The sequence below is a fragment of the Strix aluco genome, chromosome 14 (genome assembly GCF_031877795.1).
Source record: "Strix aluco isolate bStrAlu1 chromosome 14, bStrAlu1.hap1, whole genome shotgun sequence".
Taxonomy (NCBI): domain Eukaryota; kingdom Metazoa; phylum Chordata; class Aves; order Strigiformes; family Strigidae; genus Strix; species Strix aluco.
This window is the reverse complement of record NC_133944.1, coordinates 20722896-20741705: the sequence shown is the minus strand read 5'-3', so window position 1 is coordinate 20741705 and position 18810 is coordinate 20722896. Positions and strand designations below refer to the sequence as shown.

At 48.4% G+C, this 18810-nt stretch overlaps 1 protein-coding gene across 1 annotated transcript in view; it reads right to left on the bottom strand.

Annotated features, from left to right (window-relative positions):
* NECAB2 (N-terminal EF-hand calcium binding protein 2) overlaps nucleotides 1-6002 on the bottom strand; it is an 86103-nt gene extending 80101 nt beyond the window's left edge. The window contains exon 1 of the mRNA XM_074839515.1: nucleotides 5775-6002. Coding sequence (XP_074695616.1) covers nucleotides 5775-5972 — 198 coding nt within the window. The 5' untranslated portion in view covers nucleotides 5973-6002. The remainder of the gene's footprint in view (nucleotides 1-5774) is intronic.
* Nucleotides 6003-18810: the final 12808 nt, after the last annotated feature.

Below are 18810 nucleotides of genomic sequence, written 5' to 3'. Positions count from 1 at the left end.
GAGCAAGGAGCATCTGTGAAGATTTCCAATAGCTTTTTAAAAAAAATGTACATTTTTGCTGTACTCTCAGATGGCTACTGCAGATATTTGGCTGGAGAAGTAAGCAATTCAAAACACTAGTAGTAATAATAAAGTTGAAAAAAATTGATGGTTTCAAATTTAAACATCAGTTCTGCCTTCTCAAAGCTCCTGGATGAGAATGTGCAACAATGGAGGCTGCTTAATGGACGTTTTCTCAACAATTTAATAAAATTCACACAAGCACTCCCCTAACAAGCCGAAGAATTATTACAGAGTTCATAGCGATTATTATCCCTTCAGCAGGTTAATATGATGTTGATTTACAATCGAGTGCAACTGAGCTAGAATTTTCTTTTCCATCATAATCTTGGTGCAGAATCGAGGACAAACAAAATCTAAGGGTGAGGAAAGCCTACGGATAAGAAAGCATTCAGACACCCAGATATACCTAAAAACCTGATTCAGTTGTTCACTGTGTTCCTACATTCCTGTTCTTCCTTTCCATTCCTCTCCCTACAAGTCTTGACATCTCATTTGGAGCTGAGACAAGGGTTTATATCAGGTATGGCCTTTAGCTCTCTAACCCAAGGCAATGGTAAGAATTTCCTTTCTACAGTCTCTCTGTGTTGCTCTTTCCAGTACTAATGTGAGAAAATAATGACCCAAAGCTCTGTCACTTTGGTCTAAGTTGTTAGACATCATCAGGCTAACGACCGTTCCCCACACAGGAGAGAGGTTTGATTTTGGCGTTTCAGTAAGAAATATGCCATTGGTGTGGAAATATTGTCCCATCCAGAGGGGCTCCCACTCCAAAGCAGATTTTTTTTGTCTCCCCAAGAGAAGAGCAGTTGGCATCATGTCCGAGCCTCTCCTTTTACCTTCTCCTTAGACTTCACCTAGCTGTCCTAAAAAAAAGTTGCATGAGACAGGCAAGAGTTGCAATTAGATGTTACCACCTTCACAGCACTAGAAGTTATTTTCCATAAACGTTGGCCCTGGATACAGCTCCATTTCAAGTGCCTGTTTACAAAGCCCTGAAGAGCAGAAGAGAATGATGCACTTTTCCATGTGATTATGTACCTTGCAGTGAGCAATTCCCAAATGCACAGAGCCGTCAGCCCCTGCCCCTGCTTTCCAGCTGTGCCCTACCAGCATGGCTCGAGGGGACAACTTCAAACCATGGATTTCACGAAGGGAGGATGAAGGAGGAGGAAAAACAAAGAGCTTTTACAGCCTTCGTAGTTCACTCAGAGAAGTGAGAAGGTAAACAAGGACACAAGAAGGGGAGTAAATCAACCTTAAAAAAAAAAAAAAAAAAAAAAAACCCAGAAGGACAAAGGTCAAAGCAGAAGGGGACTGAGAAGGGATTCCTGCGGCTGCGATAGCTTTGCTAGTTAGGGCTACACTGGGAACTGCTTCATTGACAAAGCAGCTGGAAAACTGTGCATGTTCTTGGATCTACATCTTGGAAACACACCCTTGGCACAAACCAAATTCTCTGTATCTTCTATCCAAACACCTTGCTCAACCCCATAGGGCCGAAGAAGTGCAAATCACATTTGGCATGTGAGAGGTTCCAAGAGGAGCCATAAGCAGGAGAGATGGATTTGAAATTATCTTTCTGATGCTGTTGAAGAAGTAACGAGGCAGATAAGGGTCAAAATTAGTTTTCAGCAAAAGACAGAACAGATCAAACAAAAAGCTTCATCTGACCTGAAATGAATGGCACTGCTTTCGTCAGGGACATTTAAAACAAAGCCAAAAAGCAATTAATTTACTCACTATTGGCAAAGCCAGAAAGGTGGCAGAGATGTCACCACCCCTTGGAGCACACAGTCCTGCCACAGCGATGCTCACCCATACCCCAGGGCTGACCCTTATTTCAGATGCCAAGTCGGAGCTGAGCTCTTCAGTGGGCTGTCCCTGGTGTGAACCAGATGGGGCATCTCTGCCTGCAGCTGCTGGGACTGACCAGGTCTTACATGAGCTGGGGTTCACACTCCTGCTGTCAACACAGGTTTTTGACAGTAACGTGAAGGCAGGAAGAGATGAGTAAGAACACTAAGTCAGCACTGAAGCTTACCCCCAGACAGCAACACCTGTCTAGAGATTTCCCATGCCCTGAGAGCCATCCACTTCAACTCTATATTCCATATGGACTCATCCACGCTCAGCAATATGATCCAATATAGGCTCAGACACACACACACTATATTCTTTTCACAAGTCTTGTGACAGTTGAGGGTTTGTTCTGGACTGCAAATGCCACCATCACCATACATGGGTTTCAGCAGCACCGTGACAGTTTCAGCTTCCTTTTAATAAAGGGGTTTTGTCCTTGCAGGTACAGAGAGAAGCTCAGGGCATCTTCAAGCAGCCCAGAAGGCAGAGAGAGAACATTACCACAATCTCACATTATAAACTGTGGATAGACACTAGTTCTCTACAGCAGATTACACATGCTCCCAACCCTGCTCTTGCAGAAGGGCAGCCGTGTGCAATCCAGACCCACAGAGCAAACACCCAGAGATAGACACCTAAGGGTGAGCGCAGGATGGGTACAGACCCTTTGCTCAACCCCAACCCCTTATGCTGATTCAAATGACATTGTAAGAGCTGATCAGTAAATGCAAAGTGATGTTTTCCTGGTTCCAGAGTCACACATTACCTCCACTTGATCTGTTACCATCACTGAAGAGCATTTGTTGCTCCCTAGTTTTACTTGTTGCCTATTTTAGGAAATGCTTAGGACTTAAATATCTTCTTCATTTAGTTTGTTACCAGGGTTTAGTTAATCTGCAATTTTAGCTACTTTTTTCACTTGGAAATCTAGGATTTTGAGCTGACCTAGTAAACATTATTCAATCTTTTTTAAAACCTTTACCTAAAAGGACAGAAACAAAATAAAGGAAAAATACTGAAAACAGCCCTATGTTAAGATTCATCCTCCAAGTGGCAGTAGCCAGGTTATGGCAGAAGATACCTAACCCCCTTGTATTTTGTTCTTCTCAGCCCTGTTTTGCCTCATAACACCACACTTTTGTTTCTCTGGTGGAAAGGGTGTAGGCAACTTCATACTGACCCACCAGCCACCCTCATGGTGTGGAGGAGTCAGAACAAGCACGTCAGGGATGGTTGAGTCAAAAAAAAAACAAAACAGAAGAGGAAGAAAACGTGACTAACGTACCATTGGCGTCAGAGCCATCTTATCTAATTCATAGCCAAAACCAAGCTTAACTCCCCTTCCCCAGCCCCCGATGAACTGCCTACATAGCACACCAGCTCATCTGAATATGTTAGTTAAATACAAAATCTTACAGGTCTTTTACTTCATCCCCACCCACCCAGAAGCCACACTGCTGCATGGCTGGGACTCTGCATGGCTGGGACTAGCTGCTTCCCCAGCACATCCATGTAATGCAAGAACGTGAATGAGTTAATTGGAAAATATGTTCTCATCCCTGAGGATTCAGAGGGAGCCACAGCTTCAATTGAGGTTTCTATTGTAACTGGAGAAAAAGGAGAGAAGCAAGTTCTAAGGAAGGAGGAAAAAAAAACCCCAAACCCTCAAACCTTCTATTTCTAGCATCCATTTCTACTTTCAGCAGGTGAGAAAGGTCTCCCAGCCCCATTGTGAAAGGGAAAAAGGATCAGAAGCTGCACACCCAAGCTCTATTGTATTTCCCGGTGGTTAAGCCATTCTGAAAGTTCATGGCTCATTTTCTCAGCTCAAACGTCAAAGGGAAAAAGAAAAATCCATTTAAAGATGGCAAAGCTGAACAGATTAGATACCATTTCGGTGGAAAACCAGTCCTAACTCAAGCACCTCTTGTATAAACGTTGCTTCCCAACCTCATTTATTGTCTGAAACCCAGATTCCAGATTGTTGTAAAGTTTTGGTAATTTTAGGGCAGGTAAGAGAAAAAAGAAAAAAATAAGAAAAAATGAACAAGTTAACTTGAAAGACGTAAGGGTATTAGTTGCATTTGTCCTTTCAGCTTCCCTGTGAAGCAGCTTTTCCTACTGCCCACTGGCCCGTTTCACCAGGCCGGACCATCGGCCAAGCAGTCTGCTCACACCGTCGCGCCGGTTCATTCAGGGAACTGAAATGCCTGTCAGCCCAGGGTGCTCCGAGATGTCAGGAGTTTTGGACTCGCCAGCCCATACCAATGCCTACCGGGGATGTGGTAGAAGATTCAGCAAATTATTTAGAAAATGCAAGGGCTTGCCTGGAAGTGCTACTACTGCCTAACTCCGAGGAGGCTGGAGGAGAGTGTGAGTTATCCTTTACTACTGGCTCAGTAGTTTATTTTTGCATTCACTGCATTTTATTTTTTTTTTTTTAAAGCTAGGAGATAGCAAAGCTGAGGATCTGTGTGTTTAATTACTAGATGCTGCAGAAAGACTGTAATTACACCGTTGGCACTCCGGTTGATTCCACCCCATTCTCCCAATTCATTTAAGTGCAAATAGCCTCGTTAGCTCCCTAATCAGGAAGCCTATAAATACGGCAGCCACGGCACCTAAGCACACCCCTGCCTGCCCCCCCAAACCTGGGTAGGGGAGCCCCGGGTCCCATGCACTTGCAGGCAGCCAAGACCATGCCGCCCAGCTCCTGCTGCACAGATCCCAGCAGCTGCAGCCCTCCAGGGACTGGGGTCCAGGACCCGGGGTGCACCCCTACGTCCAGCTAACCTGGAGTAAGCCATGGTGCACGACTGGGGGGTTTGCAGGACCTGGAGTCCTGCATCCCCATCCGGTTACCCTAATACCAGGATTAAGGATGTACAGTGCATCCCCATCCCAGCTGGTCCAGGGGATGCAGGACCTGCAAGAGGGGCTGCAGGACCTGGGGTGCACCCCCATGCCCAGTCGGTCCAGAGGGTGCAGGATCTAGGCAAGGAGATAAAGGATACAGGCTGCATCCCACATGCCCAGTCAGTCAAAAAAAAAAAAAAAACAAAAAGAGGACCCGAGCTACACCCTCGTGCCCAGCCACTCTGGAGGTGCAGGACTCAGGAAAGGGGGTACAGGATCCAGACTGCACGCCCATGCCCAGCCGGTCCGGGAGATGCCGGACCAAGGTGCACCTCATTCCCAGCTGTCCCAGGATGTGCAGGGCAAGGGGAGGCAGGACCCGGGCTGCGCCCCTAGTGCCCAGCCAGTCTGGGAGGTGCAAGATCCGGACAAGTGGGTGCAGGACGCGGGCTGCACCCCATGCCCAGGGGGCACAGGAGCTGGAAAGGGGTTGCCAGATCTGGGCACCCCTATGCCCAGCCAGTCCGGGAGATGCGGGACCTGGGTCGCACCCCATCCCCAACCGGCCGGGGTTGCAGGATCCGAGGAGTAACCCTGGTGCCAAGCCAGCCGGGGGCTGCGCTCCCCTGCCCATGCAGCCACGGGTCCGGGCAAGCGGGTAGAGGAGCCGGGGTGCAGCCTCTTGCCCGGCCGGTCCGGGAGACGCTGGACCCGAGCGCAGCCCCGCGGACTCAGAACCCAGGAAATAACGGCGGTCCCGAGAGGGCTGGATGGGTGCGGGACACCGGCAAGGGGGTGCGGGACCCGCCCATCCCCAACCGGTCCGGGGAGGGGCGCGGCGCCCGCGGAATAACCCCGCTGCCGAGCCGGGGCCGGGGCCGGGCAGGGAGGGAGGGAGCGGGGAGGCAGGAGCCGGCGCGCTGCCCACGGCCGCCGGCCCTCGGGGTGCGGGACGCGGGGCGCACCCCCCGCCCGGCGGCGCGGGGACCACTCACATCGAGGATGACGGAGGTGCCCTTCCTCTGCGCGGCGGCGGCGCCCGGGGCGAGCAGCTCCCGCTCGGCTACGCCCTTGTCGTTCATCCTGGCCCCCACCCAGCGCAGCAGCCCGTCCAGCCCGCGGAGCGCCGGCGGAGGCTTGCGCAGGAGCCTCTGCACGCCGGCCCGGCAGTACCGCGCTGCCTGCTCGCACATCGCTCAGCCCGGCCTCATGCCGGAGCTGGGGACTCCCTCCTCCTCCTCCTCCTCCCCCTCCTCCCCCTCCTCCTCCTCCCACCGCCACACGGCGGGCAGCGGGCAGGGGCGGGCCCGGGGGGGGGGGACCCGGGCGGCCGGGGGGCTCCTGCCCTAAGAGCAAGGGGGGGGTTTAGGGTGGGGGTAGGTCACCTCGGAGCAGCCCCGGTGGGTGCTGCCTGCGTGCTCCCACCCCCATACAGCCCCCTGCTCCAACACAAAGCATCCTTTTAGGCATTTTCTATCTAAAAAGAGTATTTCTATTGCATGTCCTTTCCCCGCTGCAGCCTCCCTACCCCAACAGATTTTAGCAGCTCTTTGTAAGGACAGCAGAGGACACATTTCTTGCTAGTAAATAAAACTTGCCCCTGACTCCCTACCCCTACTCCAAAAAGTCCCTATACAGTGAATAGCCAGCAGTTCCAGCTCGGGTGTCACAGCATTCATGGCTACAGTGCTAATCACAGTGCTCAGATGGTCTGATATTTCTAATCCTGTAATTCTGTATTACGAGGATATTCCTTTGTGATGCTCCTGTGCTCACCTACACGGGTCAAGATCTAGACCTGCAGTAGGGGCAGTAAGTCTTCTGGCCAAAATAAAGCATTTCATCTCCCCCTCCACCCTTGAGGAGATGCTCCCGGTTTGAGTTCTGCCCCAGAGCACTCAGACCCAGACCCTCCTGGAGGGTTCCCCAGAGCGCTGGAGCGGCTACAGGCTCTGAATGGCCTTTCCCCCCTGCCCACCCTGGCAGCCCGACCCTGGCACAGGCAGCTCTAGGAGACTTCATGCCCCACAAGGCCCATGTCCCCAGAAATGAACATCTCTGACGCAGGAGCCAGCAAGCCCAGCACCCCCATGCAAGCGTTACACACTTCCCATGTTGAGCCCTATGTCTGATCTCCAAATGAGGAACAGCATGATCACTCCAAAAGGCCCAACCAGCTACTGCTTTAAGAGGAGAAAAACAGCAATAAATTATGTCTTTAAACAGAGTTTACCTATTGCAGTGCACCAGAGCCCAGACCCCCCAGCAAAGCCTTTCTGAGGTATTATTTAGCCTCTTCTTCTAACCACCCGTCTTTATTCAGGTAAATTAGGGTGAAACTTTCGTGTTTGAGGTGTCAGGTGGGGGAACGTGCATTTTCCTCTCAGCTGCTGCTGAAAGAAAAGCAAGTGGGAGCCTGGTTCTCTCTGCTGGAGTATGTGGATAATGGCTCGAGGCTCTCGAAAGGCTTTTAAATAGATGAGGCACAGAGAAGTGTGGCAGTAGGCCAGGACACCCGTGGGCTGAGCCCCTCTTTCACCAAGCTCTTGCCTTTCAGGGTTTCTTTCTTCTCCAGCAATATAAAATTAATGGGGGAAAATGGAAAAATTTCAAGGGGGTTATGTTGGTTCGTGGGAGGTGTGTGGAGCACTTTAATGGCTCTGTGTTCATTTACAGGGATGCTCAGAGCAGGCTGTTGTACAACCCAGTCATCACTCAATCTCCATTTACATCTCACAGCAAAGATAATCCAAGGCAAGACATGTTTTACCATCCTTGCCATGGGCTTAGGTGGGCTGGATCCCTACGCACCAACTGCTGGTGCCAATCGGACCGTACCCTTCATGGCCTAAATTACTGCACTCTTCTGTACAATCCTCAGATTATTCATATGCTTCTTTCTCCTTTAGACATGGCTAAATGGCTGGTTCAGTCTTTATTAATCACACCCAGTTTCAGATTAATATATATGTTTGTAATTTAAAACTATTTACTGAATAAGTTTATTTATAAAGTTCTTAGAATTTTCCTTTCCATGTGTCATGAAGAGTCATCACTTGGCTTGGAAGTTTGAGGCTATTTCTGTGCTTTTGTCAAAATCAGTTCTTAATGTCAAAACCAGCTCTGTGGCATTTAAATACTCATTTTTCCTCCTAAATGGATCTAGATAGAAAAAATTTCAGCCAGTCAGGCATTAGGAAGAAGTCAGCCATTTGCACTGGGAAGTTAACCAGCTGTATTGCTAAGGGCTCAGTTATTCTTAGGTTTCCATGAGGTTGAAGTCTCCCCTTGAGGAATAAACGGAAAAGACAATTCTGTACTTATTTGAGCCAGGTGAGAAAGCCCAAGAACCCCCAAGCCATGTGCTCAGGCTGGTCCCGGCCCACGTGTCACACCACAGCCAAGGGGGGAGGCAAAGGCACAGACCTCAGGTTGGGCTCTGTGTGCCAAAACTCATCCCCTGCCTCTTGCCGAGGGTGACAGGACACTGTCTGTCCTGTGCAAATAAATACAACTGCAGCCATAGCATCAGGACTTTGCCTGCCTCTCCTGCCATCCTGTGCTACTAGCCGTGGCACTGCCCAGGTAGCCGGCAAGTAGCCATCAACCAGGGCCAGAAGAAAAAACCAAACAAGTGATGGACAAGTGGAGACAATACGGTTTTGACATCTGCCTGCCTCTTTAGCCAGATGGTGGAGCATCTCTGGCTGGTGCTCCCTGGCATCCAGCACACTTTTTGCTTTCATTAAAGGTGAACACAGGACCACCAGCAGCCACCGGTTGCCTTGAAAGCTTTATGCATATGCATAACGCAGCTGCTGAGCATCATAGGAATAAATAGGAGAAAGTAGAGACAACAAAAAGCACAGTTAAATCCAGGCAAAGTGCATCCCAGTGAAAGCAGCAAACATTAATTATATAGGTCTTGATAGACCCAGAGCAGTCAGGCCACGCAGCACCCAGCGACAGCAAAGCCCAGCACACAGCACAGCCTGCTGTCTCCACTGCTGGCCTGGTGGCATTTTCCCTTCCACGCCGCTTTGCAGGCAGAGAGCTCAAACCCTGCCCGATGGTGGCAAGGGCGAGCTGCAGAGGGAACGGCAGTAGCTGCAGCTCCATGTTCTCTTCCTTGACATTTAATGGTGAGCTTCCCCACTGCAGTGCTAGCCAGGCACACACATGGTCCCAGACCACTACAGTCTTATAGATGAAGGATACAATAAGGACAGGAAGGTTCTTGAAGGCTGGGAGACATCAGACCTATTCTCCCTCACCCCAGCTCCAAGTTCAGAAACTCAGAGATCTCAAGAAAAGGCTATTGTCATTCCAGTTTCAAGACTGATTTTGGGCCAACAGTTTTTCCTCCCTGGTGCATGTGGTGCTCAGCACAGAGCATTGGTTTATCCCTATCACCAGTGATGTTTGCTCTACAAGCTTTCATAAGGGGCTTACTCAGATGCTACGCCCAATATTTTCCAGCAGTTTCTGGAAAGGCTGGTGGAGCAGGAGCTCAAACCATGTGCTGTAGTTTCAGATGAGAGGCCACCTGAAGAACCCAAGGGCTTCTCTGAAAGAAAGGTCCAAGACAGAGCAGAAGTCCTGCCCGCACCCCAGTGTGGCAGGCAGAGACAGTAGCTTTCATCTCCCCTTTGAATTCTGCCTTCTCCCCCCTGCCCCTCTGCGCACAGCAGGAAGCTTTATTTAATTAAAAACTTCCAACAGGCAGGACCTGCAGCCTCACTTAGTGCAAAATGTCACATATGACTTACTAATATTTACTAATGACTGAGGGATTGAGGTTAACACAACAGTTCGATGGCCGGAAGAGGAAATGGCGACCTTGTTGCAGAGATGGGAATTAGAGCAACCTTGCCTGCCCAGCCCAGAGGCTGAAATGACACTTTAGTCCCTGCACTAATTTATATTTATTATAATGCAATGTGTAATCACCAGGTGATTTTATAACAAATTTATACCCCAACTTGAAAATGCCACACTGCCGATAGCACCAAGGTAATGCACTGGTCTGAGCAGAAGTCATCCCAGGGAGACCATGTACATGTGCAATGTATGTTAACTTCTAAAAATAGAACAAACCCCCTCCCCTCTGCAAGTTAAAGGGTGCAGAACTCATGGTTTGGGGAACACAGCTCGCCCACACCACTAACAACGTCATTGGGATCACAGGTTTCTGATCCAGGCCCTGCAGTCAGGGAAGGAGCTGTACAAAGTACGAAGCTTCAAATGAGCCATTTTACGTGTCATTGATCTTAGAGTCCCACACTGCTTCTTGATTAAGACAAAATGTATACTTTGACTTTAAATACCTCCAGAGCCTCTTTCAACTGCAGTTATGCTCATGAGCAAAAAAAAAAAAAAATCCTGCTTGCATCCAAACATCCTCCCCTGCTACACAACCAGCACTGCAGCCACTGGGGAAAACAGGCAGGTTCAGCCCAGGGTGGGAGAGCCCCTCTGTGAAAGCAGGCAACCAAAAGGGTTTTTCTGAGGAATTACTCAACCACCCAGTGCAGCCAGTTACTGCAAATGAAGACCAGACACAGTGTGAGAGTTCAGGTTATTCCTGGTCATAATCCTAAAGGCAACCCACAGATATCCGGGAAACCTTGTAAAGGAGAATTTCCTGGACTAACCTCACCATCAAATAAAACTCCTTCAGCATTAGGAGATCATAGGCCTCAGATGCCCAGACTTCCCCAGAGCTGAGATGGTTTTCCAGAGCAGCATGAGAAATGTAAGGAAAAAAAAATAAAAAATCAAAGCTCCAAACCTTCTGAGACATACCCAGGCCTATCCTGGGGAGGGCCTGGGAGCTGGGCAGCTTCTCCCAAGCCCTCAGCAGCAGCACAGTTCCTGGCTGGGGCTGCCCCTGGGCTCTGGGCATCCTGTGAAATTCAGCACACCTGGGCTGGAGGCTCCACACCAGCTCCAGGCATGGCCCTTCCTCCCCAGGGAAGCTGCCACCATTTCGTGGAAAGCTTAAAAACCAAAGAACACTGTGTTTTTGTTATGCTGAGGTGCAGGGATGCAGGCAAACAGCAGGTAAAATTCTTCTGCTGGTGGCTGCTAAATAAATTCAGAGGGTGGTGGTTGGTTTCGGTTTGGTGGTTTTTAGCCTGCTTGTTTGGGTATTAAGGGGGCATTACCCAACTCTGTTTTGACAACTGAGAAAAAGAGCATTTAACACCAAAACTGACCTGCCCTTGCTTAAAGTTACAGGCCACTGACTTGATAGAGCTTGTGATTGTGTAGTTGTGGAGAAGAGATACTGTAACATTTTTCTTGCGTGTTTATTACTTACAATAGTGTTCACACTAAGTAGACCAAAATATTTTTCCTTTCAACATGCAATTTAGGTCAGAACTATTAAGAACCCTTGGAATAAGCTAATCCATTTCTAGTGACCTTTCAAAATTATCCTTTGTTTCTCGTGCCTGGTACACCTCACGTCGGCTCATATGCAACAGTATAAAAAGCACAGAAATGGGGAATTGTAGACTTTCCGATTCATAAGCCTGTGTGTGGGCATGACCACCAATTAAAAAACCAGTTGAGTTATTGCACCTACATAAATTATTGCCTCCTTATAATTGACCTTGTGTTCTCCTCAACTGCAACATAAAACTGTTAATTTACATGATTATAATGGACAAAATGTGTCTGTAAATGTATTGAAATTAGAGCTATCAAGCTCTTCATAGCAAAAGTGAGGAGGGAGAGACTGGCATTTTTCCCATTGTTCATTCCCTTCATAATTAATTTCTAAAGTAATTTCCTCTTTTACCCAGCAGATACCACTGCTGGCTCCATTTGTGGGAGGACAAGAAGATTTCCCCAATTCATTTGGAACAACAAATACCATTAATTACTGCTCAGAGGGTAAAATCTGACAGCTTTCAATGTAAGAGGGACTCCCTCTGGGTACCCAATATAGGCACGATGGCAAAGCCCCTCTGGCGAGGGCCCGGGCAGGGTCACAGGGCGCAGCCAGGGCATGGACAGGATGCTGGCCGAGAGCTGCCCAAGGGGATGCTTGGTTTAAAGAAATAAAATAGAAACCTTTCTTATTCTTAATGTGTTCAGCCTGTGGCTAAAGCTGCAAACACATGGAGGTTATTCAGAAGGGCATAAAATTTGCCCGAGTATCGCTTGCCTGCAGCATTGCTCTCTGTCCTTAGACTGACGCTGAAACTGCAGGACAGGAGCAATTTTGGCACAAAACCTGTGCCAAGACAGGTTGAACCTACGAGCTGGGCTTGCCTCACACAACTTCAGCACTGTGCTAGAGCCTGGGGTTGGGAGCATCCCCCGACCTGCTCTATGGGTGGCTGGAGGAAGAGTTGGACATGAAAAAGAGGAGTCCGGCACATTGTGCTAACGGTCGGGAACTGCTCGAGCAGCTGCTGGGTGCCTGTAATTTGCCCTCAGCCACTCTGGGGACACCTGGGACTAGAAGTTTCACATAGCTCCAGCGTTTGCTGGTGTACTTACCTATGTAGGTGGCTGTGCTCCTGGGTGGGATCCCCAGGGGTGAGGGATCACTGCCACAAGCATGAGCAGTAAAGGGGGTTCAGGATAAGTATGTGGCACGGCAGCAAGCACCAGCAGTGAGGGGGGGAGGTCTGTCAGGTGCTCCCCAAAGGATGCTCACTGCAACTCCCAGGAGTGAACCAGTCTTTCATGTACAGACCATCAATTTAGTAGCGTACTCAAGGCTGCTCCTTACTGCTCAAGCACAAGGCACATTCATTTTTCCTGCAGCATTTGTCCTTATTTGCTGTCCTCAAAGTGACAGAAGTGGGGAAATTATTTATATCTTACACCGCTCCAGTAATTGTTCACTAAGAGTTTGGGTGAGTAACATCTTCCATTTCTCCAGCCCTGCTCACCGCTGGACACAAAAAAATTCACTTTATAAGCACATATTGGGTTTCCTGGCTGTGAAGCTATTTTAAAATGCTGCTGTGTTTGCCACTTTGGGATCAAACTCATGTAATTTAATGGGTTTCACTGAGACCTCAACAGGCCCATGAGGCAGCTATTGATTTCCCACAACAAAGGGCTGCTCTTAAAATAATTTACAAGATCACCATTAAGTGACTTCAAGCTGCAGATGCTGGGATGTGCACAGAGACCTCGCTCGGATCTCACAGAAAATGTCCCCCCAAGCGAGGCAGCTCCTGACCTCGCATCCCCAGGGGAGCGTGAAGGTCTGTGGAGCAGCAAGTGCTTTCCCCGACGAAGCCCCTTCCATCCTCCAAGGCCAGAGCTGGAAAAGGGCCACCTTGCTCCGGTGCTTGCACCCGTGGAAATGTCACTCCTGCAGTCTGTGCGGCACCAGAGGGCTGCACAGCCACGGCACAGCATGCAAGGACATCTAGTGCCTGATGCTGAGGCTGCAAGGAGGAACTGAGTTACGGCAAAGTGTGGTTTTCTGGTGGTTTATCTCCTCGCAGCAGCAAAAAGTCCCCATGGGCCCAGCACCAGCAGCGCTCAGGGGAGCAGGGTCCCAGCGGGAGGGTCTCTGCGAGGCTCTGACATGCATTTCAGTTGTCTGTGACATCTGGGGCTCTGTCTCACGAGCTGGAGCTCCCCAACAGCCTGTGCCCCCTTGCCTGAAACACAGCTCCTCTGATGAGTCCAGTTTGGGCAGTTTTGGGCCATTTCCCCAACTGGGCTTCGACACATCCCACACAGCTCATGGAGTAATGCAGGTAACACAGCACAGCTGATGAGGATGTAAGATCTGTGTCTTCATCTACTTGCAATGCCCACCTTTCTATTCCTCTATCTGTTTTGTGAGCTTCTCAAAGTCCGACACAGATCCAGCATCCTAACTGAATGCTGCATCTGAGGATGGAGCTGGCCACACTGTTTGCAGCATAAGAAACCTATCTTGTTTTCAAAGGACATACTCCCATCCAAGTTATCTGTAGCCAAGCTGGTGCATTAAAGCTACTTGGGCAATACAAACAGGGCTTGTCAAGCCCTTGTACAAGCACAAATACCATATTTCTGAGGATAATCTAAGCTATCCACACTTGAGGAAGGTGGACAATCAAGACTTCAAGACCGGCTCATGGGGCTAAAAGGTCAGAGCATTGCAGACTGGCACACAGCTGTACCAGCGGTTTAGGCACAAACCGTGTTTGCACAGTAGCTGTACTGCTAATGTTGCTGCAGAGCCCTGGGACATGGGATGGCAGCAGGGAGGGCAGTCACCTGGCCAAGTGCACTGAGGTGCTGCCAGCAGATGCCCCTGCCCATGACCCCTCCTTAGGCAGCAGCCCTTACTCTGTAAAACAGAGGTTTTCTTTAAAGGAGACTCACAGAAGCTGGTTGGAGTTAGGGAAGGTCCCAGTGGGCCATGTAGTTCAACAAAGAACCTGAAATAATTATGGATTTGGGATGTCTTAATCTAGCCCACCGCCGCAGGTAAGGATGCGTCCCTTGGCGCTTTAAAGGACCTTTACTCTGCCCAAATGAACCTGTCTCACAGCGAGCTTCATTAACCATTTGCCACGGTGCTGGGGAGATTCAGAGTCGGGAGAGGGAGCTGTGCTGCTGCCGGACGGACACACGGACGCTGCGAGGAGGGTTGGAAGCTTGATTTCGACCAGACCTTGTGGCACAATATGCTCGTGTTTCCTCACTAAGTTATTGATTTAAAGAGGTTTTAATTGAATGCATCAACATTTTTTGAGTTGTCTTCCCCTCTATCCTTGGAAGTTTTAAAAAAACATAGCTATTCACAAAATTGGTGCAAGTTTATGAGTAACAAGGCCCCCTGAAAAAATCACTTTTTTAACTATCTTGCTACCCCTGTATTGGTGCTGCCCTGCTTGTACAGAGCCTCTGCGCAACACCCCAGCACCCCCAGACACCCACCCGTCCTCCCCCACCCCACCTGCCACCTGCCATCTCTTTACCAAAATGAAAGATCCCAGCTCTGACCCTCCCACTGCCAACTGCATCCCGAGTCACACGCACACAGGTTTTATCTTCTTAATTGGGGTTTGAATCACACCTTCAGAAGTCTGAAACTGTTTCCCAGCAAAACCTGTCCCAACAGCTTTACCGCCCTGTGCAAGTCCAGATCGGTGCTTCAGGATTGGCAAGACAGCTAATCACCTCCTTGAAACCATGTCTGTACAATCCGTACCCAGGTAATCACATAATATGATGTCCAAAATATCGTGATGGAGAAGATCTCCATGTCGTTTCTGTGCAAACACCCCGAGCATCACTGAGAAAACCTGGGCTGTCTCCTCCTGCTGCCAGGCCGGCATGCAGAGCCCTCAGTCCAGCACAGAACAGCATCTTTTGGGGGCTCCCAGGCATGGATTTCCAGAGAAACCCCTCTTCCAGCACAAGCAATAAGCACCTGGAGAGGTTTCCCCTTCCTCTATGTGCTACTTAGTGATTTCTGACAGCAAGCGTGGCAATTAAACTCCAGGTAACTCCGACTTCATAACTTCTGGAACATCATGGAAAAAAGATCCAAAGCAAACCACAAATTTAAGCGTTAAAAGACCTGTTGTAATGTCTTTCCAATCATGCCTTTGTTCCCAGTTTCTGAGTACACCTGATGGTCCATATATTTCAGTAGGAGACAATACAGTATGACACACTTTCCCCCACGAAAATGGCAGAAATAGAGCTATTAAATGAAACCATGTTATAACTACAAAGGACTCCTAGGTCACATGGATTGTCTGAGCTCATTGCAGCAAGCTCTGTTGCAAAAGGAGAGGTTCTTTCTTGGGTTCCTTAGGACCGACTCTCAAATGGTAGAAGCCCGTTTCTCATGGTGGACACCCAGGAAGCAAGAGTATTGGTGGGATGTCTGGTACTGGGATGCAGGGCTCCCAGCTGACAGATCCACCAGCAGTTTTCTTCAGGCATCACTTCAGATTTGTGAAGAGTTGGCTATATTAAATAGCATAATAAAACTTGCGTCCATGACTGTAGAAATAGAGAAATCTTAAATTGCAATTAAATAAACTATTTTAATCTCTGGTTTTCTTCCTGGCAGAGAAAAACAATGCTTGTGGGTTGCATCCATGGTTGTTTTGGATCATTGTTTGGGTTCCCTTTGATTCTGGACAATTTTAGAGGGATTCCCCCAATGCACCTCACCTGCCATCTCCAGAATAAATCTGGTGCCTTGCAGTAATGTTTCTGAGGGTTTCTCTCCCAGGTGCACACTCAGTCACAGCAGATTTACTGCTTCACCTTTGCCTCCAGGATTATGGCAAGTGACTCCAGAAACCCATTATAGACTTGAAAACCATTCCATCTCCAGCAGACAGATTTTCAGTGCAACGTTCCTGTCTCACTGTATGTTCTTTATGGCTGTGAAGCAATTCTAGCTATTAGTCTCAAACTTGTAAAAAAAAAAATCCAGAGTTGTTTATTTTATAGCTTTACCCTTAATGTCCCACTGCAAACATAAATTACATAAAGGCTGTGATCGCAGCACAGAGATGTGACACTCTGAACAACTGCTCTTGAGAGGGGTGAGCTCATTTTGGTCCTGAAGAGGCAGCAGGCTGGGCGACACCAGGGCTGTTGGCTTTGGGAGAGGTGGAGTGAGGCCAGGAGAGGGCACAAAGCCTGATGAAAAGCACCCAGGCACCTGTGGGGCCCCTTAACGGGGCCAGCCAGGCTAGGGCTAATCTCGTTGCTAGGAAATTCAGGGATTGAGGAGATAAATTATTGGTAGGTGCCAGAGGCATTTGGTTGGAATTACAATTTGCCGCACATTGCAGTCCTGAACTGGCTGGGGAAAAAGACCCTTCAGGCAGCCATCTGGGATTTTGGAAAACGGTCATATGGGTGATGCTGGTTTACTAACCCTTCCCCAGCCCGAGCTTGTGGTTCTTACTCTGTTGTGCTGGCAAGCTCCACGCTGGCAATCACAACATCCTTGACATCAAAGCTGCCTCCTACCATGCCCTGCCACAGACACCAATGCTCACCCTGCCTGGCAGGCTGCAGAAAAGTGCTGGATGCTCCATTTTTAAGGAAAAATACAAAAGCTTTGGCTAACAGAAATGGTACCATATGTTTCTGAGTCCACCTCCCAAGAGGAGGTTTTCTCCATGACTTTTGGGGATGGAGTTAGGACAACATAATGCCATCATGTATTCGTCCTTCTCCTGAATGACTGGCTCCCCATGCTCAATCTCTCGTGATGGTTATAATCAACCCTCACAATACAATACACTTGGGTAACAGCCTGGCCCAGTGTCAACTGCAAAATGCCAAGAAGTATGGGCACTGCCCTCTGCCTCTGACAGCTGGATTAGATACTGTCAGAAGGCCATATTTGGGGCCATTCCTTCAACAAATAAACAATGATTTCTTTTAATATTTACTGATATACAAGCACCAGCTTGCACTGGGAAATGTTGACATTTGCAGTCACATTAGGAGTTAAGCTGGCCAGGGAGCAGGGCTCGGCAGTCCCACCCTGGGCGAGCAGGCTGTGATAAATACAATACTGTGCTTCTTAGGAAGAATCAGCATGACATTGTATTGCCTGTGCCTTGCGTCAAAGGGATTCTTGACGTAACTAAGGTTTACAATAGCTGAAAATGGAGAGAAGAGCTAGAAAGAAAAAGGCACCTGTGGCTCCCATGAAGAACAGTTTGAACACAGCATCTTTACCTGACAGTGAAGTACAGCAAACTAGCTGACCTTCCCAGACTAAAAATACAGCAGGGACCAGCTCCATCCAAGGGTCACATGGCGTTGGTGAAGGGCAGTTAGACATCCCTAGGAAATGTCCACTTTTAATAAAAAGAAACAGCATTTCCCAGCTCCCTGTAATAATCTCACTCCTCCTCCTCCAGAAATGTGCTGCGTTTCTCATCTAAAGGAGAGCGAGAAATATGCAGCCCATGCTCCGCTAGTTCTGCCTCGGCACCAGCAGAGCTGTACATGGAAGCAGGACCAGGCACATCAGCACCCTGCACACAGCCACAGCTGCCACCTTCAGATCCTCCAGCCCAAATCCAAGGAGGTTTCCTCAAATAGTTCATTTTCTTCTTGACCTCTTTTGGCCTTTTACATCTCTGCTGCCCTGTTAAAGGCTTTCCTTCAGCTCCCTGTTCTGGACAATCCTGTTTGCTGAACTGGGCACTGTCCATCACTAGGATATGTCAAACCCTTCTCATAGACAGGGTGGCTACCTACCTGCAGCCACTGTAAGGATTTTGAAGTCAAACTTGGCTGGCAGTCAGATTTCCTAGGAATGTAATTTCCATTTGTTATTGTAAGAGCTGTCAGAAAAGAAAAAAACCACCCCCACATTCATGTGGCAGTTTGAAGGCGGGATCAAATGGACCATCCTGCTTGCTGAGCTTTTTCCATGTAATATAATCTTCAAAGTAGTAAATAATTCATGAAATATCATCCTGACAAATCTGAGTATTAGGGAATCAGAGGAATATGGAAATTATATTTCTGTATCGAAAATGTGTAGTATTAGTTCTTTCACCAAGCAGGGGCCGTTGGGACCTTTTAGCCTCAGAAAGAATGAGAGTTTAGGGCTCAGTCATTCATATCCTTAACAGAATAAGCACATTTATCCCATGCATTTCTGCTTCCCTTATCAGTGCAGTATTCAAAGACTGTTGGGACTGCTCACATCAGGAAAGGGGGAAAGACATTCATCCGTAACGATATTCAACCAGAGTAAGACTTTATTGTTTCAGCTGCAAGATTGCTTTCAAAGCCCTGTAATTTTCTTCACCTAACACTGGGAAAAAAAAAAGCCTTTTGCTGGAAATTGATGTAACAGAGCACGAGAAAGGTCAGAGGGAACAGGCAGCCTGGGAATGGGCAATTCCACCTCCCTTTGATTTGCTTTCCTTTGTTTCAGGGTGAGAATATTTCACTTGGCCAGCTCTTGTCTAGCTCCCCCATTACGTCATATCCAGATTACTCAGTGGATGAGGCATGTAGTGTTACATCAGACAGATAGTATTTGTTTATATAACTTTA